The sequence below is a fragment of the Ambystoma mexicanum genome, chromosome 7q, assembly GCF_040938575.1.
Source record: "Ambystoma mexicanum isolate Mex_15411 chromosome 7q, UKY_AmexF1_1, whole genome shotgun sequence".
Taxonomy (NCBI): Eukaryota; Metazoa; Chordata; class Amphibia; order Caudata; family Ambystomatidae; genus Ambystoma; species Ambystoma mexicanum.
In genome coordinates this window covers 561,183,933-561,210,797 of record NC_090941.1, presented here as the reverse complement: position 1 = coordinate 561,210,797, position 26,865 = coordinate 561,183,933, and the positions used below count along the sequence as shown (strand labels likewise).

General features: G+C 47.5%; 1 protein-coding gene across 1 annotated transcript in view; it reads right to left on the bottom strand.

The window, feature by feature from the left end:
- Positions 1-7,394: 7,394 nt before the first annotated feature.
- Positions 7,395-26,865, bottom strand: part of SERPINE3 (serpin family E member 3) — a 228,538-nt gene continuing 209,067 nt past the window's right edge. The window contains exon 9 of the mRNA XM_069640667.1: positions 7,395-7,604. Within this exon, the coding sequence (XP_069496768.1) occupies positions 7,561-7,604 (44 nt within the window). The 3' untranslated portion in view covers positions 7,395-7,560. The remainder of the gene's footprint in view (positions 7,605-26,865) is intronic.

The window sequence follows — 26,865 nt, the reverse complement described above, 5'->3', positions numbered from 1 at the left end:
GACTTGGGGTATCTGTTTGTTAAGAAACCTGTACAGTGTACAAACTAGTCTCTTCGATCCTGTATGAGTCGTAATATATATTTCGAAAGGCGTCAGCTGTCGCGTGGCGGCTGCTTTAATGCGTGGGTCAGTTAGCCAATGCTTTAATTGATTGTACTTAAATCTGTCCCTTTCCTTCACCCCAAAGTCCCACGTGCATTCCTTAAACGTCCATAGGGTCTGTCCCTGAAACATGTCCATGATCTTCAGGAATCCCACCCCCTTCCGCACTTTAAATGCTCCTTTTCCCATTCCCGGTGGAAAATCCGGATTCCCAAACAATGGGAGGAATGGCAAGGGAGTCACTGACGGGGCTCCCCATTCCACTACTGAGTCCCATACTTCCACTCCACCCCCACTATTTCGCTGACCCGGACATTGGGGTGTCTATGCTTTTTATTTAGCCACAAGAGCCCAGAGAGGGGTAATCCTGCCACTGCCCTTTCCCATATTTTCTGATGGTTATCGGTAAACTTTTCCCTCAAAACTCGTAGCTGTGCTGCTTCATAATACCTAAAAAAGTGTTGAAGTGCCATGCCCCCCTCATTGTTGGAGCCGTCAAAGTTGACATTGCTACCCTGATGGGCATGCAGGGTATCAATCCGGGCACGGGGCCTTGTTCCTTGGCAACAATCTGACCAGCAATTTTACCTCTTCCTCATGTATGTCCTTCCCTAGGGATTCCCTTTCCGCCTCTGAGATTCGTGTTAGCGGGACCCTTGACAGGAACTCTTCCTGCTTATCACTTGAGGGGTTACCCATAGTGTACAAAGACTGATAGTATTCCAGAATTATTGTCCCAATATCTTCATTTGTCGTCTGTACCTCCCCCATTTTATTTTGAAGTTTCATGCTCGCTTGAGAACGCACTTTATCCTTTAGTTGTCTGGCCTGCAGCCTATCTGCTTTATTGGCCTTCACATAGTACCAGTACCATTGTTTGGTTTATAACAATGCTTTCTCTGCGTGTTTTGTACGCAGTGATTCCAACTGGCCTTGGATATGTTTCAAAGCCCTCTGCAGCTTTTTATTCTGCCCCTTGGCCAGTTCCCCTTGTATGTCTCTTAGTTTCTCCTCTAATTTCACCTCTCAAATCCGCCTTTGTTTATCCCTTTGTGCTTTTTTGGGCATTAGCTGGCCCCTTAGAACCGCCTTAAATGCATCCCATATCATTTCTATAGTTGTGTCTGGGGTCTAATTTTCTGCAAAATACTGATCTATCTTGTCTCTAGACTCAACCAGAATTTGATTGTGTAATACTTCTGATGGGAATTTCCACTTCCATTTACCCCCACGGCATTCCTCAAAGATAATGACATCGACAACGCGGCATGGTCCGATAAGGAGATGAACCCCAGTTCCACGCTGTTCACTTTCCCTAACAATCGTGTAGTGACCCAGACATATTCTATCCTAGAGAGAGATGAGTGCACATGTGAGTAATACGTGTATCCCTGCTCCTGTCCCTTTAGTGCTTTCCAAACATCATGGAGGACCAACATAGTAATTTTCATTTTAAGTGCCTTAGACTGAGCCTATGCTTGTTGTGCCACCCGTGAGCTCCTATCTTGCTGGCGGACCCAAGCCATGTTGAAATCACCAGCCAGGATTATGTCCCCACTGGAGAGACTTCCAATCTCGATACCCCCCCCCCCCCGCCCTCAGAAACCTGTATTAGGAGCATATATGGTAGCTAATGTATATTTGTACGAGTCTATGATAACATTAAAAAAAAAAGAGACCTACCTTCCGGGATTGAACAGGACTCCAAAACCTGTACCCCCAGCCAATCATGTAGTGCAATGAGCACCCCTGCTGTTTCGTCTCCCGCATTTGCCTGATACAGTTGCAGGAACACCCTGATCCTCATGTTGCCTTTATCCCAGTTCCTTATGTGGGTTTCTTGATACATAACGATATCTGACTTGTCTACCCTCAAGAGCCCTTCATGTCTTACTCTTTACGGGCGTGTTTAAACCCTATACATTTAACCTCAAAAGCTTGAGGGCTTTCATCGTAAACATGGGTCTGGGGTGCTCCCATTATCAATTGACTCACCAACTCATTAATGGTTCGCTCTGGCGACCCTCCCCTCTCGCCCCTCCACCTTGCCCTACCAGCAGTCCCCAACATTCCCAACCTCCAACTGCATTAACCATACCCAAACAACCCTCTCCAACCCAATCCCAAACCCGCCATTCCTTGAGGAGGGCTCAGGGTCCTAGGACCGCTCGGGCGTGTTGCCGTTGCGCCTGCCAATCACATATTCCCAGCGACGTGTTGTGGGGAGTGCTAAACCCCACTCTTGGATCCCAAGTCCACCACCCCCAAAACATAGCTCCTCGGGCCGCTATCCAAATTGCAATGCAAGTGATTCTTAGCCCTGATCGGCAGGAGCACCCTCCCACCCATCCCCCCGGGTGACAATGTTTGTCCACTTCCCTCCTTCCCAGTGTACTTCAAAAGGGGTATTCCTTTTTGTCGTACTTGCAGCCATCTTCATGACTTGCCATCACCCTTGCCTTTTTTCATTATTTTATTCCACTCCCATGGCCTCCTAATTCCTCTTTCTCCCCTCTGACGATCGTCCCGACTCTCTGCAGCTATTTCTTGCAAGTTCAGAATCTGTTCCCCTTCATCGCAGATCATGATCTTATGTTGCCGTCCTTCCCACAAGAACAGGAGGCCGAAGGTTATATTTATGTTTTGGCAATGCCCTCCTTACAGTGGAGGCTGGTTGAGAACATAGGAGTGTATGCTTCTTAACCAGCTCAACTTAAGCTGCATTTCAGAAACAGATGTATTCAGTCGTATTTTGTTGGTAGGGCATTCGTTTAGTCAATTGAGCCACTGTGAATTACATATTTAAGGCTAGTGGGGCAAGGATTCTTGGAACACTGTTTGTACCTGAATTGTTTTTGTGCTCAGAATCACACCACCGGGCCCATCGACCTTATTTTTTGTAATGTGGATTGAGCGAGACCTTGATACAACTCTACTTCCACTCCATTGACTCTAGTCTGGCCCGAAGACCTTGCCGCCCTCAAAATCTGCTCTTTCTGGCTGAAATATGTTATTGCCGCCCAAACATCCCTCGGACGCGAGACCGGTTCCATCACCCTCTGTGGGTCCACTCTGTGTATATGATCGGTCTGGACCAGTTCTTCTGAGCCCCTTGCGTACAGTATCCTTCAGGTCCTTGTCTGCGATTGACTCTGGGAGATTCTTGATCCCGATATTGAATCTCTGTAAGTGGTTCTCCAAGTCTTCGCACTGGCATTCCAAATTATGCGAGAGGCGTGAGAGATGTTCTAGAGCCTCGTCGTTCTTCTGCGTCTCTTCCTCTATATTCTGGATTGCCCTTTCCATGGTGTCAGTCCTTTCCTCCAGTTGTGCCACATCCATTTTTAGTCCCTGCACTGATTGCTTCATTTCCTCCTTCAGCATCTCGAACTGGGATTGAACAGAAGTCATAAACTGGTCTTGGAACTCTTTAAACCAGCTCTGCATGTTCTCTTTATGCAATTCCATTGCCCCCTCCTCCTGTATTCCCTGTGGTGGAGGATCTTGACTGCCCCCCTCCCGCTTATGGCTTGCCGATGACTCCAAGCTTCACAATTGTCTGCTAGTCGATTGGCGGGTATGGTGGAGGGAGGAGGGGAGCTGACTTGCTGTCACCGCTTTCCCCTTGTTCTTTGACATGGAAGCGAGAGTGAATGCTCTGTGTGTGCGCAGTCTCTGAAATCCTGGGCCCCTAGGCAGTTCAAGTCGAGGGGATGTGCCTAGGGTTTCCTGTTTTGCTTATTCTGGCTAATCCACTTTATCCGGTGTCCTAGGGTTGCCCCTAGTATTGGGCCACCTGGTTCTTATATATCGTGTGATGGTTTTCCCAAACTCATTAGGTATGGAGCCTCAACTGTGCTGGCTCTCCTCAACAATCAATCACTGTTGTTTTCTGACAAGACTTTCCCCGGTCCAGGTGGTGCCGTCTCCTGTTTCTCCTCGGAATCTGGGACAACGTTATTGTCACTGTTGCCCTCCTAGTACTTGCGAATTCTGCGTCTCCTGCGCCGCTTGCTTTTTCATGACCATCCCCACGAGGGGATGCTATGCGGGGTTGGGTGAGCACCCGCTCCCTCACTGTTCTCTCCTCCGCCACCCAGGGCTATCCGATTCCATCCCCGAGATATCTTTCCTTTCTTCTTACTTTGCCAGCATCTCCTGGGGACCTCCACTGTACTCACTCCAACCTGTGCGCCTCGTTGCCCTGCCGACCCGGATTCCGAGCACTGCCCCGTTCCGGGACTGCCCCCTTCGGTGTTTGGTATTACGCCACTTCCTCCGCTCTCTACCCTGGGGCCGGAGCGCTTGTTCTGTCTCCACCTCATTTCCATGGTTGCGTGAGCTCTCACAGCCATGACAGAGCACTCGGCAGCTTCTCCCTGCCACCTCCTTATTCTTCCCAGAGATGATCCGCTCCTCCCTTTGGGTGTCTCTCTGTCCCTCTATGTAACCTAAGAGATTGCAGAACTCTTTGTTGCCGCTTATCACGTTGCTTTATTGCCTGCTACTGATGTGGCCCTGTGGGGACGTAGATGCTCACACACCTCCGCCTCTGCAGGCAGCCTTCTTGGAATCCCAGATGGAGTAGTGTTATATCTCTAGAGAGTATTTGAGATTTGCTAGAGTTTATGTATCTTTTGCCTGGTCAGTGGGTTATGTGTGTGAGGGAACTCAAAGACTTGTTGAAAGTGCTGCTACACTCAGCCATGGTTACTGAATTTGTGGCCCTTCAGATGTTTTGGTGAGGCAGGGGGCTCCCATTACATCCTGACCAGCACTGTCAGTGGTGAAGGATCATGGTAGTTGTAGCCCAAAACAAGTGGAGTGCCACATATTGAGTATCTACATTATGCCTTTCTGTGCAATCTTTGTAGGTTCCCCGTTGAGACAAGATTATATTTATGTTTTGGCAGTAACTCCTTACAGTGGAGGCTGGTTGAAGACGTAGGAGTTTATGCCTCTTATCCATCTCAATATAAGTTGCATTTCAGAAACTGATGTATTCAGTCGTATTTTGTTGGTAGACAAGGAAAGAAGACGATTTTCAGAAGCTCTCAAGTCTCAATCGAAAGACTTTAAAGAAACTCCTATTGGGGTAAAACAGCACAGGGGAAACCTCAAACACACATGTTACCAAGACCACTCCAATTTCAAACTAATTTGGACTCTAAACATGGACCAAGCTCTCTAGATGAATGCAAATATTTAATCATTAGGCATGTTTATATCTAATAATGAATTTGAATTGAATGTTCTGTTATAAATCCCTCCTGATGAGCCAAAAGATTTGGTGAAACACGTGTAGAGGGCACTACTATTTAAGAACAATTTTTGGAGGATCATTTTTGGAATAAAAAAGCCTCATGATACAACAAACATGATTTTTGGAACATTATTTAACCTATAGATAGCGTTAACTTTAGGTGCGCCAGAAGGTGACTTGAAAATTCTGTTCTTCATAAATTGTGACACACTCGGCAGTCTGAGTGTTACTAGTCACCACCAAGCAGCACCCAAATTACCTTTATCAAAATAAAAACACTGTCAACCAAAGACCATTTTGCTATCAATTGTATTTGAGACTGCAAATGTATAAACAGTATTTTGTTGGTAGGGCATTCGTTCAGTCAATTGAACCGTTGTGAATTACATTTTTAAGGCTAGTGGGGCAACGATTCTTGGAACACTGTTAGTCTTCCTAAATCTCAACAAGTGTTTTTCTTTTCGCGTTAGTTCTCAAGGTAGATGCTTTCATAGCTCACAGCCAAGTGTTGCTAGGCTCTTCCACAAGTGCTTGTAAGTTCAACGGCTAAGGCAACTGCTGGCAAAGGATCTGAGCTATTTGGAACTTTTTCATTTTTTACTATTTGGGAATTGTCTCCCAGTTTGCTCATCAAGTGATGTGCTACATCTTGTAAGCTATTCATTATATAATTTGGAGCCAATGGAGGCCGTGAGTTCACGTTGTTGAGGGCCCTTTCCTAGTTGTGGTGGTTTGCGTGATTTTTCTTTCTGTGTTCGTTCATCCTGCATATAGATGGCTTCCGCCACATCCACTTCGTATTGGAACACCAGGAGACACGTTTTTAAACAATCTGGATCTGAATTTGGAGGTGCGCACAGAGGATCACCGATGTGTGGTTTGATGGATATGTAAGAGTTGGGAATGAGGCCTTGGTTCTTAGTTTCAGATAAGGCTGGTGTCCCCGGACTGGAGAAGTATAGACATTTCATGGCATCTTTGCCAAAGATGACTCTTTCTGTTTTGAGCCATCCAGACATAAGTTGCAGAGTGTCTCCTATTCCTGGATTCGTTATAGACCGGAGGTGATTCATGTTTGTACCAGCGGATCCGGATGTGTCATCTATGCAGATGTGCAAGGGCATCTTGAAGTTGTCTTAGAATTGTCTCACGTAGGCGTTGAATAGCCAAGCAGATAAAGCTGATCCCTGAAGAATGCCACCAAGTGGTACCAGTAGTTCACATAGAAAGTTGCCTATCCTCACCTGGGCTGAACAATCATTTAAAAAGGTGGTTGTTCATTTGAGCGCCTCATTTGCACTCTAATAATGTGGAGAAATCAATGCTTATAAAAGAAAATAAAGCACAAATGAGACCCTGACCCGCAACAACACAAAGCATAAAAGATAAACCCAGAAAAGAGAGCAACAGAGCGTTTCACAAGTCATAGGGGGAAGTACACAGTGAGGGAAGCCGGTCGCAAGGGATCAATTCATGAGAGCGAAAGCTAGCAGTGCAGTCTTGGGAGGGCGGGCAATTATGTAGCAATGGATTTACAAGCAACCAGGTGAGGATGGGGGGTGGAGGTGAGATCGCCCAGGCACAAGTTAAGTGGGTAATGAAGGACCTAGGTATAAGGAGGAGACATTCCTTGAACAGGAGGGTGTTGAGCTACTTCCTTAAATTAGAAGCAAGGGCCATGACTGGTGTTGATGGGGAGGAGGATCCAGAGTCTGGGGCGTAGAGAGACGAAGCCTGTCCTCTGTGCACCCAGGTAGTCGTTTACATTCTTTTCATGCACATTTTTGTCACCCAATTGTGTAAAGAACTCGCGCAGCTGTTTTGCATTTCAAGGAAAATTAGAAGCAATAAGCTAGCAAGATTCACAATTAAACAGACTACTGACGGTGTCTGCTGTACACTCCATTTTGCCCCATGGGCCTTTTCCGGGTGGTTTCTCGGTGACTGCTCAGCTGTCAGTGCTGCGTTTTTACATAATGTATCAGTGCGTTGTGAAAGCAATAAAAACATACAATCTGTGAGACAAAACTCAAAAAGTATCAAGCATTTTATTAACAAGAATATGTATAAAAAGACAATCTCATTTTTTCCCCAAAAGTTCGGAATTCAATAAATATGGTGTTGGCCTTTGTGGTTTAGTCATGCAGAAATGAAGAACCGGTATAGGCGCAGATGAAATATCCGAGGTGTCTTGTTCATTCCAAAGGATTTGTAACTCTTCCAATGAATAGCACTGCTCCTTAAAAATAAAAAAGAACACACATGCATAAGAGATCGCATTTACTTCACAGTACGAACATAGCTGCCATCCTTAACACAGGTGCACATCTTTAGAGCTCATCCGAGCGGCATTTGGAGGATTGCAAGAAGAAGGGAGATGCAATAGGCAGCACAGCAGCCTTAAAGGGCACACTACCCATATATCTCTCATCGACCTGAATATCAATCTGTGATATAAACTATGTTCAATACAGTCAACATAGAACCACTCCTGTGGGCGTGGTTTCATCTGTCTTGGGCACACCATTAGGAGTCACGTGCACACGCAGAATGACTTGCTAGCTCATAGGGTGCCCTTTAGCCAGTGTGCCATGTCCTGATGGTGGGATTAATAAAGTATTTGATCAAGGAGTTGTTGATATCGATTATCTAGCTTTTAGGTTACAGTTCCCATTTAATATATGTTTCTTGAACGCTTATCACTTTAGTCCCTTTCCAACAATCGGCACAAGACGTCCCAGAAAAAGTGTTTCCCTGCCACCGATCAGTCTTTGTAATTTGGAGAAGATTGGTCAATGAGAGAAGTCAATATGTGTGCCTTAAATTCAAACTCCCAAATGGGGGGTGGGGTCATAGACCCACATATGCAGGACATGTCTGTTTGTTGTACCGACAGGCCATAACCTATATTTACTTTGGGTAGAGCAATAACCCCATGCCTTGGCCACAGGTCATGCCAAAGTGGTATGGTGGACAGGGGAACAGCACTTTGCGGCAGGGCTGCACAAGACATAGCCAGTGGGATATGGTTGGATGGTGTACTGTGCTCAGAACATGGCCAATGAAGATGCTTTATTCTCATTACACACAGGCCAAGGCCTCGGGCGCAGGTGGTATTTTTGGAAATGTACAGGCTCACTCTGATATGATATGGCATCTAGTGTTACTAGGCGCCACAGGGAGGGAAGGGAGGGAAGACAGAGGAAAGACAAGACAAACGATCCTACTAGGCCTTGTGTATGATATGATAGGTTATTAATAACGTGCTTAATACCCACAGGTTTTTAAGAGCAGACCCCGGGATCGAACCTGTGTTGCTCCGTGTCATCTTGCTTCCAAGGCGAGCACGTTGCCGCTCAGCTATCCTCCTGAGACTGTGTAATTCGGTTCGTATAAGTGTGACAACATGAAGTGCAAGGGAGAGGGGAAGGGGAAGTGCGAATGAATAGGGCAGCTTGACTCTGAGTAAGTGCATCCAGGGCAGCGTGGCTTAAGGTAAGTGCTAGGAGGCAGGGTGGCTGGAGGGGTTACAGCTTACAGCCTCTAAGTGAGCGGTAGGCCAGGAGACAGTGCAAGGAAGACTGGTCTAGGAGGAGCTTGGTACTCAGTGATACTCTGAAGGTATTAGGCAACCAGTCGGCACAACAGACAGATAAGTTAGCAGAAAAACGAGAGAGAGAAGGCAGTGGCGAAAAAGGAAGGTCTTGAGCTGCTTCCGGAACTTCAGGTGATCTGGCTCAAGTCTGTGAGAGGGGCAGGGAAGGCCGGTCCAGAGGGAGGCACCTGCAGATGAGAGAGATCTACCCCTCATTCTCTGTCTAGAGAAGCGTCTGACCCTCAGATAATTGTATTTATTTATAACGCCCTGGGACAAAGGCCAATGGGCATAGCAACGCAAACAGAACTGGAGGTAGCAGTGCGAAGGGCGCTAAAGGAAGATATGTTGGCAGAGAGAGTTGGATGTAGTGTGGGCCCCGGCCCCAGAAAGCCTTGTGGACAATGCAGAGGGTCTTGAACTTGATCCTTGCAGCCACCGGGAGCCAGTGGAGAGATGTCGGGGCTGGAAAGATATGGTCCTTGGGCTTGAGGCCATGGAAAAGTCTTGCAGTCCTGTTCTGGATTAGTTACAGAGACCGGAGAGTGGAGGCAAGTAGATTGAGAAAGAGGCTGTTGCAATAGTCCAGCCTGGAGAGAACCAGGGCTCTGGAGACAGTGAATTTATGAGGGGAAAGTGAGAAAAGGTAGAATACCTCTGAGGAGGTGCATCTGGAAGTGGCCCTTTTTGGCAAGGTCCATAATGTGAGGAGAGAAGGAGAGGGTGGAGTCAAAGATGACACCAATATTTTTTGCCTCACAGGAAGGCGAGGTTAGAGGGCCCAAGGTGGCCAGAGTGAGAGAGGAAAAGCAGGAGCAGGGATCCCAATGAGAAGGATCTCTTACTGGCATTAAGGCAGAGATAGTTGGAGGCCCATCAATCCTGGATCATGGATAGACAGTCCGGAATGAGCTAGGGAGATGAGGAGGCTGAGGGAAGCCTGAAAGAGAGCAGAGTGTCATCCGCATAAAACTGAAAGTTAGAAGAGAAGGTGGAGATAAAGTGGGCCAAAGGGGCCAGATAGACATTGAAGAGCCAGGGTGAGAGGATAGAGCCCGGGGGGACACCACATGTGGAGAGACAGGTGGTGGAGAGAAAGGACCCAAGTTGCACCTGGCAGGGTCGGTCCAGGAGAAAGGAGGTCAGCCACGGCAGGGCCTGATCCGTGATGCCCAGGTTATCATGGAGTTAATTGATCAGGGTGGTGTAATTAACCATGTCAAAAGCAGAGAAAAGTCAAGGAGGATGAGGACAGAGGGAGAGCAGGAATTAAGATTAGAGAGCAGATCTTCATGGGTGTTCAGGAGAGCAGTTTCCGTGCCTGTGGCTGATCTGAAGCCAGACTGATGGTCATGGAGACAACTAACAGATTCATTGTGGAGAGTAAAGCTGGGAGATGGCCAGCATTTCCAGGAGTTTGTCCAGGAAAGGAGTGATAGAAATCGGGCGATAGTTTGCCGGCCAGGTAAGATCGGCAGAAGACTTTTTAAGGAGGGGGTGCACAAGGGAGTGCTTGAGGAGAGAGGGGAAAGATCCAGTGGCGAAAGAGTGATTGCAGAAGTCGACCAAGGGTGAAAATGTGGTCATTGATAGTTCTAGAAGAGCTGGGAAGCACCTGTTTGGATGGTACTTTCATATATCGGACTTGTCTAGGAACATCATCAGGTGTTGTCAGAGAGAAAGAGGAAAAAGGAAGAGGAGAGGGAGAGGCGGCCAGAAGGGGCCTGAGAGAGGTAGAGGAAGAGGAAAGCGAGGACAGGATGTCCTGAGTTTTTGTGGTGAAATGAGAAGCAAGCGCTGTGGAAAGGGTCTGGGAGGGCACAGGAGAGGTGGAGACTGCAGTAGGATTGGCTAGCTCCTTGCAGATTACAAAGAGTTTAACCGTGTTGTTAGATGCCGCAGAGAGCAGCTTGGATATGGACCCGCTTCTTGGAGAGTCTGTATTGCCTTTGGAGCAGGCAGCAAGCCAGTTTGTCAAATGATGCACCCAAAGCCCTCCACTTCCTCTCAGCCACCCTTGCACTTGCGTTTCAGGGTGGCAAGGTCGAAGTCATACCAAGAGTTGCACTTGGAGGTAGGCTTCTCATGACGGGGGCAAGGATGTCAAGAGTGTTGGAGATAGAAAGATGCAGGTTAGAGAGGGCTGTGTCAAATTGAGAGTCAGCTGCAGGAGTAGGAGGGGCAGAGAAAGTAGAGGCAAATGCTTCTACTTACACTCGCTTCATGGGCCGAATGACTGAGAAGGAAGGTGGCAGTTCCTGGGTAGGCTTTGTCTGCGGGTCAAAAAGTTTCAGGTGGGGGGAGAGCAGATAGCGGTTCGTCCAAGAGAGAGGAGTGGTGAGAGGGTTAGAGAGAGGGTTAAAGAGAGGGATGTCTGAGGAGATGAGAATATCGAAGGTGGGACCGGCAGAATGTGTCAGACCAGAGGGTAGGATGGGAAGGGAGAGAGAGTTGCAGAGGTTGTGGAAGAGCCCACAGGAGGCATTAAAGACATCCAGGTGGATGTTGAGGTCTCAGAGGAGGAGACGTTGAGAGGTCGAGGCTAGGAGAGAAGAGGAGGGTTCAGCCCATTCTCAGAGGAAGAGGGTGACCTGGCCAGGTGGCCTGTAGATGATGGCCACAGTCAAAGAGAGGCCAGGTGAGTTAGAGAGCCTGCAGACCAGGCATTCAAAGTGGGAGTAAGCCTGCATAGGAATGACAGAAGCAGGGACCCACTCCGGAAAGATCAGAGCCACTGCACACCGGGCCGGTTGGTTCTGGGCTCAGAGAGGATCTTGTAGCCTTCAAGGAGGAGAGTGTCAAAACTCGTGACCGTGCCTGGCCATGAACCATGTCTTGGTAAGAGCGAGGACATCCAGGTCAAGGTCTTCGAGGAGGTTCCAGATGCCAGAGGCGTGTTTGACATCAGAGCAAGAGTTCAGAGCAGAGACATGGAGCAGGTTGCTAAATTTGAAAGACTTCTGGGGTGGAGTACAGGAGTGTGGTACACCCAGTGAATGCTGTTGAGGTGTACGAGAGTGGCCAAAGGCAGTAGTCTGAGGTGGCATAGGGGCCAATGAGGAGGAGGAGGTAGGTGGCAGAGAGGTGGCAGAGGAAGGAAGAGGCAGAGCAGGCAGAGAAGTCTTAGAGAGAGTAGCAGGAGAAGGGAGAAAGTTGATAAGTCGCTGGAAGCGCCTATCAAAAAGGAGGAGATTGGGCTGAGAGCCCATGACCAAGACGGTACCATTTAGATAGACATTGATGATGGTTTTGGAGGAATGGAAGGAGGCCAAGAGGCCCTCTCACCGGGTGCCACCATTAATGGGAGAGGAGGAGAAGAGGAGAGAGAATAGAGACCATATGAAGGGTCTATAGTTCTGGAGAGGGAATGACAAAGAGGATGTCAGTGAGAGTCTGTCTGGAGGAAGTGCTGATATGGTTATCAGAAATAGTGAGGGCTGGGATGGAGACCAGGATATCCCTCTTGAACCGTTTCCTTCAAGACTTAGTGGGAGGGATAGGATAGCAGATAGAGTAGCAGTTTGAGAAGATGGAAGAGATTGAGAGCACCATAGAGGGTGCGAGGAGGCAAGAGGGGTGGAAGAAACACAGCCCAGAGCCGCGCAGCACAGGAAGCACCAAAGGGAGAGGGTTAACACAGAAGGAGGCACACAGTAGGCAGCAGCAGGCAACACACCAAGGGGGATGATGCAGTAGTGTGGACGGAAGACGGGGGGTGGAGGGGAGGACAGAATAGTGAACACACCCCAATTCGACATTCCTAAAAAAAAAAAGGGGGAAAAAGGCTTAGTCTTAGCACAACAGCAATGCCAAAACACCCAGATTCCACTTTCCTAAAAAGAGGGAAAAAGGCCTACTCTTACCACAACAGCAATGCAAGAATGTGACTTTCCTGGAGATGGGGAGAAGGCTAAGCCTGGGGTCTTCATCTACAGTCCCCCTCCTTTCTCTTCAGGGAAATGTTAGACATGGCGGCCCTGGCAACTATATCGCCGACATTGTCTCTTAGTTCAACAACAACTCTCTGAAACGCAGCTTGGAATAGACCAAGGTTGTAGTCTTTGGAGGTCCATCTGCTTTGCAACCGCAATCTCTTCAACGTGCCATCCAGCCTGTGTCCACCATCAGAATTTTATGATTCAAAGTTGAGGATCAACTCTCCTCAGCCCCACAAACCAGCAAAAAAATGTCATCTTGATGCCTTAGGGCGAACGAGCGCTTAACAAATATACCTAATATAACATAACATCTTCCTTTCTTCAACGAAGAGTGGTTCACCAGATCCTCTCTTTACTTGCCACCCCGGCAAGAATGTCCTCTGCCGCTGCTCTCGGGTAATCGTAATCCGATTATTGCAACTCGTTTTGTCTCAGTTTGCCCTCAGACAAAATGCATCATCTCTGACTAATCCAGAAGACAGCTGCTGGATTGACCAACACCACCAATAGACATCAGCATGTCACACCACTTCTTTGCTTTGCCCACTGGCTTCCCATCCACTCAAAAGTTATTTTCAAGACTCTTAATATAGTTCACTGCTCTATCAAACTAACCCTACTTTCTTGACTTCACTTAAAATAAACACCCTGTCCATGAGACTCTGCTCTTTTCTGCTCTTGCTTCTCCAGGTTCCTAAATCCTACTGCTCTTGAACTGGCATCCAATGTTTTTCTGTATTTACTGCCAATTAATGGAATAAACATATATCCAACCTTTGTTTTCTTTATGATTATGCATCTTTCTGCTAAATTATAACCCACCTCTACTCCTGTGCTTGTCTTTCACCACTCTGTCATTTGGGCACAGTGCCAAGAGACTTCCAGGCACTTTATATGTTTATATGATATGACATACGTCAAACCTGCCTTTTGCTAGTTTCATAAATGCACTGCCCCCACTGGCTGGTGAGCAGAATGGATTGTCATGATTATCTATGCATGACCCTGGAGGGTATTGAGTTTATTCTTAATGGCTAGAGGTTCTGATGCTTTTGATGTCATTTTGAATGAGACAGAAATTGGTGCATGTTGCCTGAGGCCTGATATTGCTGTTTCCGCACACAGCGATATGCCCAATTCCCTTGTAAGCATGTTGCCTGCTCAGTGCTGTCGCCATGTTTTCACCAGGTCCGCGCCACATGCGCTTCATTCTTGTCCCTCCTTCCTGCTGAGGACAGAACAAGTGTGAGTGAGCACACATCTCTGCGGTCCCGCACGAGTGCACTCAGGCCCTGGATCAGTTTCAGTGGTACTGAGACAACGCACGTATTTTCCCCCTGATCACTGCCAATACACAGGATGGGCACGATTAGCTTTCACTACTGACAGTATATTTGGTATATTGGTAATCCGGCAGCTGCAGTGAGTGTACCGTTGCACCTTTGTTCCTGCATCCATCTTCAATACAGTTTTTTGATTTGCCTACATTGATAATTTAGTGTTGAATGTTGTGTTAAGCCGCCTCGTGGCATGTGAGCCCGTTGGATTGTTCCCTTCCTCCTCCTCCCTGCCCCTTCATGTGTGATTGGACCGGCTCACTGCTGAGGCATCGGACTGAGGGTCTACCCCTCGCCAACGCTCCTTCTACACTTGTAATCCAGCAGCTGCAGTAAGTGTACCTTTGCACCTTTGTGCCTGCTTCCATCTTGAGCACAGTTTTTTGATTTGCCTGCATTGATAATTTAGTATTGAATGTTGCGTTAAAGTGCCTCACGGCCTGTGAGCCTGTTGGATTTTTCCCTTCCTGATTCCCTCCCTCCTGCTCTCCTCCCTCCCCGCTCCCGTTGTGTGTTTGGACTGGCTGCACTACTTAGGCATTAACTCCAGGCCAGCTCCTCTGTCTGTGCAGCCCCCTCGGTTAAGGGCACCGAGGCAAAGGGCAGCTCCCACAGTAGCAGCGCCAGACTGTGTTTGCCTGTATTCACTGGTGGAGCATGCAGAGTAGCCGTCAACCAGCAACGACTGACAAGGTAAGAAAGGTGCGGGAAGGGGCGCTCACAAGCTTGCTGAAAGATGGTTGCTCTCCTCTGAGCTCCTGGAGTGCTAGTGTGGAGTAGGAGGCCAGGATCCACTGGCAGGCCGATGCCGAGAGTTCCAACTACCTGAAAGTGGGTCACAAGTGGTTGTGAACTTGCTACCCGATTTTGAGCTCGCAAGACTGTGGCCCTGCACAGAATTGGGGACTGGGGAGACACACCCCCTCCGCCAACCTATGGTCGTGCTTGCTGGGGCCTAGAGCAGGGAGAGAGTGGTGAAAGTGGCCAGCTGACCAGAGCAGGCGGGAGCTCCCCCCGTGGCATCAAAGTAGAGGTGAGAGTGGCATTGCGGGACAGGGGCCACGTCCCCGTCTGGAGGGAGGCAAGCCCTCTGGAGCTCCCCTGAGGTTGGCCCAGAGGCTGTGTGCCCCGGCAAAGGGTGCATCACTGCTGGAGGCCTGAGGTGCGGGGGCAGACTGAGCCGCATGTAGGGTGAACTTTGAACTGCTCTGGGTGCTGGGGTCTGGTGGAAACGGCGGGTGGCCGTGGCCCCCCCGGTTGGCCCAGGGTGATCCTCCTGGAAGTGGGACACTGCCTCCGCATTGCGCGCCCTCTGCAGTGGCCACCTCACTGCATCCACTACCTGGACGGGCTGGGAGGCTGAGTGAGTGCCAGCTGGACCTAGTACTGGCATTTATTGTGCAGCGGTGGGGACTGGCCTCAGCATGGCAGTGATAAAAAATGTGGACTCCGAGCATGCTGCTCCCCCATAATTCAGGTTCACCCAGCTGGAGGAACCACATTTCCTGCCTGTGGGGGTGGGAGGGGGTGGATGTGGGGTGAGAGGGTGGTAGAAAGTGACGGAGTAGAGCACAGCTCAGACAACCAGAGTTTGGGTGCTAAGTGTGGGCCAGCCCCGACAGAGAAGTAGGGTAGGGACCAAGACCACACCCGCTGTGACACTGGGCTATTTGAAGACCATAGGTGAAATGCAGAGGACCACTGTGTCTGGGCGGGTGGCATATCTACATGGGGGCAAGAGAGGAGCGCCGCCCTGGGCCTGCATGGTGGAGGTAGCGTTGTGCTGAAGGCAAAAGGCAACAAAAAGCAGTGTCGCCTGCCTTTTACACAAAAAGAAGGGCTAACGAAGAGTGCAAGCGCAATGGGGTCCCGAGGACCGAGTGGAAAGGGAGGAGGATCGCCATCGGCTTCTGAGATGTCTGTCTCTGGTGGGACGACGGGCCCACCTTCAGAACCAAGCTTAGTGCTGGCAGAAATGGAAAGTGGGTTTGCCAAACTGGATGCAATGGAGTACAAAATGGACTGCATGCAAGATAGGAGTGAAAAGGAGAGCAGCCGCACCCATTAAGTGGAGCATAGGGTCGGGATACTGGAAGACACTAGCAGTGAGGTGACACAGGCTTTACGAGGCTACAGGCGGAAGTGAGAGACATCTGAGACAAAAATGAGGACTTGGAGGCGAGGTCGAGGAGCAATAATATCAAAGTGGTCGGGATCCCGGAGACCGTACCGGCACAAAACATGGAGATGTTTATGGAGGCATTTGTTAGGTGCTGAAAGGTCTGCCACTGTCACCCCAGCTTCTGGTGGAGAGGGATTTTGTTCAAAATTGATTCAAGTCTAAGAGTGGCTGGTTGGCACAAAGTTACACCAGGTGGGAGACGCAGGCGGCAGGAGTGTGGGAGGGTGGAGCCGGGCTGAATATTGTGCACAATGTTTTATGGTGGGATGTAAGGAAATATGCTGGAATATGATGGGGTTAAACAATCTGTGCAAGGTCAAGAAGGTAGTCAACTACTGTGAGCGTTTTGGTGCTAAAATGATCACTCTGCAGGAAACCCATCTTATAGGGACAGCTAACAAGGGGGTGGCCAAGGCGTGGGGCCCCCACAGATTTTATACCTTGTACTAATCCTACTCTGCTGGGGTTATGACACTCATTCATAAATCACTTCGATTCACTTATTGGAACACGTTATTGATCCACAGGGCAGGTTTGTGATTGTGTCAGGTAGCTGGCCTCACACCTTGGTGACATTTATTAATATCTATGGCCCGAACGTAGATGACCCTGGGTTTTTTTAAACGTTCATGTCCAAAAGCTATAAATACATGCATACTAACAGTGTGGGTGGGCGATCTGAATATCGCTTTGCAGACCGAGCTGGACAGGGTGTGCAGAGGTATGTTGAACTGGGACTGGTGGACGTCTGGCACATACTCCACCCGGGGGAGCAGGACTTCTCCTTCCACTCGACGGTGCATGGCACATCGTTAAGATTTGACTATGTGCTGGCTAGCCCACAGCTGATGCAGATAACACTAGACTTGTTGCTTCCGAGGACCTTGTGGGATCACTCCCCAGTGTTGTGGGTGCTGGATATGGGACAGGAGGTGGTGCTGATGCTCCGCTGGAAATTTAAGACTGCGGCCCTTTCGGACGTGGTATTCCGTACTGAGGTGGTGGAGGTTGTGCATTCATATTTTGGAACGAACATGGGCTCCGTTGGGTCGATGGCATCTGTCTGGGAGGCGTTCAAGATGGTTCTCCGTGGTAGGTGTATGGCATTGTAATTTGGGGTGTTGAAAATGATTAGGGGGCAGCTGACGGATCATGAAGGGGTAATCAAGGCAGGGCAGACCGCCCTGATGGATGCAGTGGTTAGGGTTGCACTGCGGGAAGCTCTAAATACATTTGCTGACCTAGCAGACTGGGAGGTTAAGTATCTGGGGCATCCTGCAATGGAGCGCAGATACGGTAAAGAGGGGCGGCTGGGCCACCTGCTGGCAGCTATGTTGAGGTGTGAAAGCGGGTCGCCCTGAAATTGCTGCGATACGCACGGCTGAGGGGCATGTTGTGGCAGAATCCGATGCTATTCTGGGTGCCTTTAGACAATACCATGAGGGAGTTTATCCATCTAGAGGGAGAGGGTCGCTGGCCACTGGGGAGGTGACAGAGTACCTAGAGGAGGCTAACCTACTGCGGCTAAGCATCGAGGCCTGCCAGGCACTGGCTAAACCGATCTCGGTCGATTATATTTTGGATGCGGCGAAGGCTCCTCCATCAGCTAAGGCCCCTGGTTCGGACGCATAGCAGCAGAGTTCTACAAGGAATTGGGGCTGGAGGTGGAGAAATACATTATGGGGGCCTGGGAGGAGGCTCTGTCCAGGGGTCAGCTGCCATCCATAATGCGTGAGGCTGTGGTGATCCTGCTCTTGAAGGAGAGTAAGGACCCACTAGAATGTACGTCGTACCACCCAATCTCCCTCATTAATCTTAACACAAAAATATTTGCTAAAATTCTGGTGGACAGACTGCTTCCATTTGTGTCAAGCTTAGTCCACATGTATCAGTCTGGCTTTATTCCGGGGAGGTCGACCTCGTTAAATTTGCAGAGGTTCTTTTCAATACTGGCACAGGTAGACCCGGGTGTGCAAGCGGTGGTGGCCTTGCTAGACATGGAAAAGGCGTTCGACTTGGTAGAGTGGGAATACCTGTTTGAGGTGTTGCGGTTGCAAGGTCTACTGGAATACTTTCACTCGGCGGTGCGGCTACTGTAGTCAGGCGCAGAGGCAAGGATTACCTCATTCGGAAGGTACTCCAAGAGGTTCGCACTGGGACATGGTATCAAGCAGGGGTGTCCATTGTTGCCGCTACTCTTCGCATTAATTATCAAACCCCTTGCAGCTAGGTTGCGGAACTTTCATATTACATGAGGGCTGGCTCTGGTTGGAACGAGGGAACTGGTCTCACTGTATGCAGACGACACAGTGCTATATTTTAGGGAGTGAAAGTGTAAGGATGGGTAAGAACCTGGAGTGTGTGCTATGTCCACTATAAACTTTGCATGTGGCCTGCTACGTCACCAAAGGTCAGGAAGTGGGTGCACCCGAAAGCACCTACAGGGTATGTAGTATCAAAAATGCATGACTGGCGTGACACGCTCTGCCCGTTGCTTGAAACTGTGCCCAAATTACTAATATAAATATCTTGTCAAAATTGAAATGAGACTCATAACGCATATGCTACAATGTCTTTATTGAAAAAGGATGTCAGCCGACACGTGTTTCGGCATACTTCGTTTTCAAGGCTGGCAGAAACAAACATTGGTTGATAAAATTGACAGAAATGTTTATTGGAAAATACAAACCATGTACTAAACATGACAAAAACAGTTTTTGGCTACATTCCCAAAAAAGATGTAGTTTGTTCAAAATAAAGAAATATAATTGGTGTAACAGAGTATATACATATCCCAAATTTGTTTCAATCGTATATGGAGCATTGAGGGTTGTAGGAAGAACAAAACAAGAAAAAGACATTACCTTGTAAATTACCTCACTTAATAATCAGACATTAATGTATAATGCAACATTGTGCAATGAAAGCACAAAATGATGTGCCAAACAAAGTGACCCACGGCATCCCAGTTTAAAAGAAGTGTTATGCACCTAAGGATGAAGTGAAAACCAGAATTTTGAGTCCCTCTTCCCCTAGCCTGCTAACCTAGCTCTCTGCTCTTCCATCTCTCCCTCCTCTTCCATACAGCTTGCTGACTGACCGCCTGGCCACCTTGCCCCCTTTATCCCTTACCTCCTTCTCTGTTCGATATCACCTGATGTGGTCTCTAGACAAGTCCGCTCTATGAAAGTCTCATCCAAACATGTGCTCCTCTGTGCCTCCAGAACTATCAAGGACAACATTGCCTCCCTTGCTCCAGCTTCGGCTGAGTTCTGCGATCACTCCTTTGCCACTGGATCCTTCCTGCTACTCATCAAGCACTCCCTTGCGCACCCTCTCCTGATAAAGCCTCTGGCGATCCCTCCTGTCTGGCTAACTACAGGCCTATCTCCATTACTCCCCTCCTGGGCAAACTCTTGGATAAGCTGGCAATCTCCCAGCTTATCCATCTTTTGGTTGTTTCCACGACCACAAGTCTGCTTTCAGAGCAGCCAGAGGCATGGAAACTGCACTTGTGAACACCCGTGAAGACTTGCTCACTAACCTCGATTCCAACTCTCCTTTCGTTCTCATCCTTCTTGACCGTTCCTCTGCCTTTGATATGGTCAATCATGCCACCCTTATAAATCAGCTCTGTGATACCCTTGGCATCATGGATCTGGCTCTGGACTGGTTGACCTCCTTCCTCTCTGACTGACCTTCCCAGGTTCAATTGGGTCCTTTTCTCTCCTCCATCTCACCCCCCAACTGTGCAGTCCCTCAGGGCTCTATCCTCTCGCAATGGCTTTTCAACATCTACCTTGCCCCTGTAGCCCATTTGATCTCCGCCTTCTCTCTTAACTTGCAGTGTTATGAGGACGACATGCAGCTCTCCTTCAACCTCCCCTCCCCTGCCTCCTCTTCTTCCTCTCTCATTCCTGACTGTCTGTCTGTTATTCCTGGTGCACTGCCAGTAATCTCTGCCTTAATGCCAGTAAAACTGAGATCCTTCTCATGGGGACCCCAGCTACCTCAAACACTCTAGCCACCCTCTATGTGCCTCCTCCCCTCACTCTCCTGTGAGGCAAAGAAGCTTGGTGTCATCTTCGACTCCTCTCTCTCCTTATCTCCTCTCATCACAGACCTTGCCAAGAAGGCCCACTCTCAGCTTCACCTCCTCAGAGGCATTATCCCTTTCCTCATTTTACCCCAGAAACTCAATGTCCCCAGAGCTCTGGTCCTCTCCAAGCAGGACAACTGCAACAGCCTCTACTCTGATTTGTCCAACTCCTCCCTTCACCCCCTTCAACCAATCCAGAATAGGACTGAGAGTCTTATCCTTGGCCTCAAGCCCAGGGGCCACATCTCTCCAGCCCAACAATCTCTCCACTGGCTCCCGGTTGCTACGAAGATGAAGTTCAAGACCCTCTGCATCATCTATAAGGCTTTCTGGGGCCCAGCTACATCCAACTCTCTCTCCCTTAATACCTCCCTTCTAGAGCCCTTCGGTCTTCTAGTTCCAACTCTCTGCAGATTAGATGCTTTTCCAAGAAGAGAGTGGAGGTTGATCTCTCTCCTCCGCAGGTGCCTCCCTCTGGAATTCCCTCTCTACCCCTCTCAGACTTGAGCTTGATCTCCTTAAATTCTGGAAGCTTCTCAAGACCTCCTTTTCTCTTCCTCCTTCCCTCTCCCTGCTAATGTCTCCTCTGCCTCCTTGACTGGCTGCCTGGTTCCTACAGATTCTTACAGGAGACCAGACCCTCCTCATCCAGTCTACCCCTGCACTTGGTCTCCCCTGATCCCCCCAGCCCCCTTTACCTGCATTTGCCCTTCCGGATCCCTCCCCCTGCTCTGCCTGGCTTGGCCTACTCCCCATTGAGCCCTTCCAGCCTGGTTAGCACGTGAATCTTCTTTCACCTGCATTCCGCTGGCACTTGTCCACCTGGCCTACCCTTGGCACTTTCATAAAGCATGGGCCCTTCACCCCTATCTGGCGGCACTTTCCCCCCTCCCCTGTCCCCTGCACTTCTTGTTACTGTACTTCCACGACCCAAATAACACCATGCCTAGTAGGACCGTTTTGGTTTTTGTTGCGCCTTGCAACACCTTTTGCTGTATAGGCACATTATAAATACCCAATAAATACAAATATGATCTCATCTCAATACAGGAGTCATGGCTGAGAGAACCTCCAGTATGTGAGGGCTATTAAGTTTATATTAACCCGGCTAGAAAAGGACCCAAGGGAAGACCTTTTGGAGGCCTAATGATATTAAAGAAATTGGGCTGCCCACTTAATGTCGTAGAACATTTGACACCGAACCCCTACGTACAAATACTTTAAGTAACATCTGAAGTTGAAGATGCGAAAGCTATGAAACGAATGGTCTTGATTAACATATATTGGAGTGAGAATATCCCAATCATGGATATAATTGATAAATCCATGACGGAGGAAAATGATCAGCTGATACTACCAAATGGCGATCTAAACATCAAACTGCTGGACAAAGATGGTAAAATCAAAGAAAAAAACAGCTACTGGGAAAAGAACAGACATGGATGAAGAAAATGAGAATTTGTGAGATGAAGATGTTAAACGGCCAAACAAAAGGAGACCTGCAGGGGGCCAACACCTGGCATAGTGGAAAAACGGGAGCATGCCTAGACTACTGTTTTGTGGGAGGGAATACGTTGGAGAGAATAACTTCCTTTACTATAATGAAACAGACAAGCAGTGATCACTGTCTGTTAGCCACCGAACTTGCCTGGGAAATAAGAACTAATCGATTGACCGAAAGAGCGATGGAAACTGAGGTCACATCGGGTCGAAATCGCTTGAGACTCAAAAATCAGGCAATTCGGGATCTGGCATTCGGCTATAAAGAAGCGGTAACTAAGGATGCAGAGATGGTGGAGTATAAATGGCTATTTGAAGCATATGAGGTCAAGTATAATTCTACCGAAAGTAAGCATACTAAGAAAAAACATGTATACGATGACCAGCTAGTGGCTAGGCGAAAACAATATGGAGCTGATCAGAGACTCATAATAAAGAACAACAGTACAGAGAGAGATGAACTACTGGGGAAATGCCATCAAACGTACAAAAACTGGCTCTGACAAACTCGACATATAAGAATGCAAAGGGATGCCGAAAAAATGCTAGCCGCAATATCTACTAACAACGCAACATGGGATTTACTCAACAACAGGGATCGCAATTTATCGGCTATAGGCATTCATCAAGTGTTAGAAGAGAAATGGTTTCAGCATTATACTGCTCTCTATGAAGGAGAAACCCAGGAAAATATCACAAAGGAAAATCTGGACACCATTCCTTGGGCTCTGGATTTTGATAAAGAAGACATCCTAATTCTAATAAAAAAACGTAGCACTTCGGGAGCAGCAGGCCCAGACGGCATCTCCAACAAACTGTTGAAAGAAAATGGTGAGGATTGGGCGGACTTAATATTTGCCCTATTTAAACAGATCATGAAAACTAAACAAATTCCAGCTACGTGGACGGAGGCATATATTGTACCAATATACAAGAAGGGGGACAGAGAAAATCCCAGGAACTATAGGCCAATAGCACTCCTAGACTCAATTGGTAAGCTTTTTGCATCGCTTCTGCTAAGAGATCTAAAATAATGGGCCTTACAGGCCAGAATCTTAGATGAAAGATAGACAGCCTTTGTTAGTGAAGTTGGCACAGCCCTGAATCTATTTCTGATAAACCTGTTGAAGGCAAACACACTAGCTGGGAGAAAAAAGCTTTACTTAGCTGTCATTGATCTCGAACAAGCCTTCGACGGAATTGATAGAGATCGTCTGTGGCTAAAAATGAGGAATTGGGGATGTCCAAAGGATCTATTAGAAGCCATCAAAGCCCTATACACTGGCACTTCAATTAAGATCCAAATCACAAGCAATGGAGGGCTATCTAGGAGGATCAAAACCCACAGAGGTATCAAACAGAGCTGTGCTTTAGCACCTTTCCTCTTTGTGCTATACATGGCCGATATGAAAACTACCCAGGACAACATTCGTGCTTTCCCGCCTAAAATAAATGGATGGGAGATACTATGGATGCTGTATGCTGATGACGCGGTATTTATTGACGGTGTGCAGTCATAATGTCGACATCAATAATGTCGACAGTCAAAATGTCGACAAATTAATGTCGAAAATCAATAATGTCGACATACAAAAATGTCGACATTTTACATTAATGTCGACATTTTTTCGAAATGTTGTATAAATAAATAAATATATATTTATTGTTGTGTTGTATGTGTTGAGTATGAGGGGTGGGGGGTGGCAGGGGGTATTGGGTGAGAGGGGTTGGGGGGGACATCCCCATAGTAAATGATATTCTTTTTATTTATTTGTTTATTTATTGAATAATAAATAAATAAATAAATATATAATTACTATGTGTTGGGAATGAGGGTGAGAGGGTGGTTGGGGGGGGGGTGGGGGGGTGTCAGGGGGGTGTTGGGTGAGGGGGGGTTGGGGGGGGACCCCCCCATAGTAAATTAGACTCTTTTTGGTTATTTATTTATTGAAAAAATAAATAAATAAATAAATAAATAATTAGATTGTGTTGAGTATGAGGGGTGAGAGGGTGGTTAGGGGGTGTGGTGGGGTGGCAGGGGGGTGTTGGGTGAGGGGGGGTTGGGGGGGGGACCCCCCCATAGTAAATGATACTTTTTGTTGGTTATTTATTTATTGAAAAAATAAATAAATAAATATATAAATAATTAGAATGTGTTGCATATGAGGGGTGGGAGGGTGGTGGTGTGGGGTGTGGGGGGTTGCAGGAGGGTGTTGGGTGAGGTGTTGATAGTGTTAAGGGTTTATAGTCATATTGTCGAAAAAAAAATGTCGACATTTTTTTTTCGACATTATGACTTTTTACATTAAAAGTATAGAATGTCGACATTATTATTTTCGACATTATTTTTTCGACATTTTTGTCTGTCGACATTTTTTTGTCGACATTATGACTATAAACCTTTATTGACCAAACACCGATAGGTCTACAAAGACGGATTGAGACCTTCAACAAATACCTAAAAGAAAACAGCATGAAGATCAACGTCAAGAAATCGTTGATCCTAACCATGAAATCTGGTATGGGGAGGAAATGCGCAGGAAAACTGGCAACATGGGTATTGGAAAATTAAAAATTGGAAGAAGTGGAAACCACAATGTACCTGGGAATAATGATTAATAAAAATTGTAACGAACAGGCACATTATACTCTGATCCGGGAAAAACTTGTGGCCCTGACAAACCAAGGGATTTGCCTACACCGTAGATATGGGAAATTCTCCCTAACCCCGATTGTAACCTTTTTTAAGCAGAAGGTGATGGCGGTCATCACGTATGGTGCAGAGGCACTCCTAGCTCTAAAATGGGAAGTCTGGAACCTGTGTGAGGCCTACTTTTGGCGTAAGATTCTGCGCCTACCAGCTTCGCTACCGGTAGAACTCATAAGAACAGAGCTTAGGTTACAATCAGTGGCTTCGGTAGCTCCCTGGAAATCTCTAGCATTCTATAGAAAGTGCATTCTGGACAATCCATCCAAGCCTTTTGAAATTTTAGTACAGAAGGCCACAGTAAAGGAAGATAAGATGCTACTTGATTGGAAAACAAGATGTAAAGCTTGCATGAGTCAGGCAAACCTCTCGGAAGACACCCTAAAGAGCAACCCAGATAAAGCAAAAAGATCTATCAGGGAAAAGGACTGGGAGGAAACCCAGGATCTAAGATTGAAAAGAAATCTATGCTACAACATCGTTTGGGAAAAAAAGGCTTGAATATGCTACCTCCTTATCTGCTGAAATTCCCATCTAAGCACTATCAGGACCTACTTAACATCTGGCACTGCAGAGAAGTAAAATGGAAAAGAAAGCAAATTGAAAAATCAATAGCATTTTGCAAGTTCTGTAAATCCAAAGAGCAACTGGAAACGATCAGACATGTAATGTTAGCGTGCCCAGTATTAAAATGGAAAAGAGAAATCTATATGGGTAGCTATACAAGATACATAACTAAAGACACAGAGGAGGAAATTTGGGAACGTCTCCTAACGGTGGAAAAGGTCGGAAAAACCCTTGATGCATTAAAATTTGTCGAAGCATTGCATCTGAATCAGGAGGAAGAGGAGACGGGACCTTGACATAATCCCAAGGGGGTTGAGCTGTTTGAGATATTGTTAACCGCTCTGGATAAATGACGCTGGGAGCAATGTTACGATGTAACAAAATGGAACTGAGGGAATAATCTATTGGACTAGTCCCTACTGGACAAAGAGAAACTTAATGTTGAAATAATGAAATTGCTAATGGACTAAGGAAACAATGTTTAAGGTTGAAATATGATTAACCAATAAAACAAAACAAAAAACAATAAATAAATAAATATTTTGGGCCTATTTATAGGCTTGTCACTTTGGCCCTTGGAAACAGTGGGGAACCAAGATAACCTTACGGACCTGGGCCGGCTAGGCGCAGAATGGAGACACCCTGTTTTTGGGACCATGTCTTGCCTACACTGGGTGCCTAACCAAGAGCTCCTCAATAATGGGAAGACCCGGAGGCAGTGTGAGATGCAAAGTGTAGAGTTCAAAGCCTGTGCTCAGCTCACATACATATACTCATACCAGCCCAGTGAGCTATTCTTTCCCTGTCCAGGAAACCCTGTTACCTCCCCACACCAAGTTGGTATCTGTACATTATTTTGTCCCTGGTCTTGGCATTGTTAGTTACTGGATAGAAAGAGAGGACAGACTTGGGCTGGGAAGGCTTTAGAATGAAAGACATTGCCCAATTCCCCGGTATTGCCATTATCAGTTGCTCAATGGAAAGGGAGGACAGACTAGGGCTGGAAAGTCGGTAGAAAGGAAGACAGCCCATTCCCACTGGTCAGCCATGCTGGGTGGTCTCCGACAATGTGCCATCAGTCAGCCAAGTAAGAGAGAGTTTCCCAGAGGTGAGCTTATTTCCCATTGGTTGCATTTTAGCTCCTATGCCTATGACTGGCTGTGGCTACCCTGGGTAGGATTAGAAGAATACCAAAGGGAACCAGTGTGAGTTTGGTAGATATTCAGAGGGGAAGGGAGCTGTTATTTTTCAGCTTTGTTAGAGCATTTGAAGTGGCTCAAGGGAAGTATTTCAGTTGAGGGGTGGTGAGAGGGACTGTTTGCCGCTCTCCAAAATGGTAGCCTAGTGCTCAAATTCACCCTCTAAGGAGAAATACTGCCTTCTGCCTTCTTCACACCACAAGAGACATGCCCTGGGGATTCCTTTACTAGACTCCTCAGCATTCACCAAGTAAGAGACTTCGTTTTTGGGTAAATCCCATCATACTTCGAGCAAGGGAATCTGAAGACCAGAGGAGATTATAGAACCATAGGCTGCGTATTCCCTACAAAGAGAATGGTTCCTATTTGGGGAAGA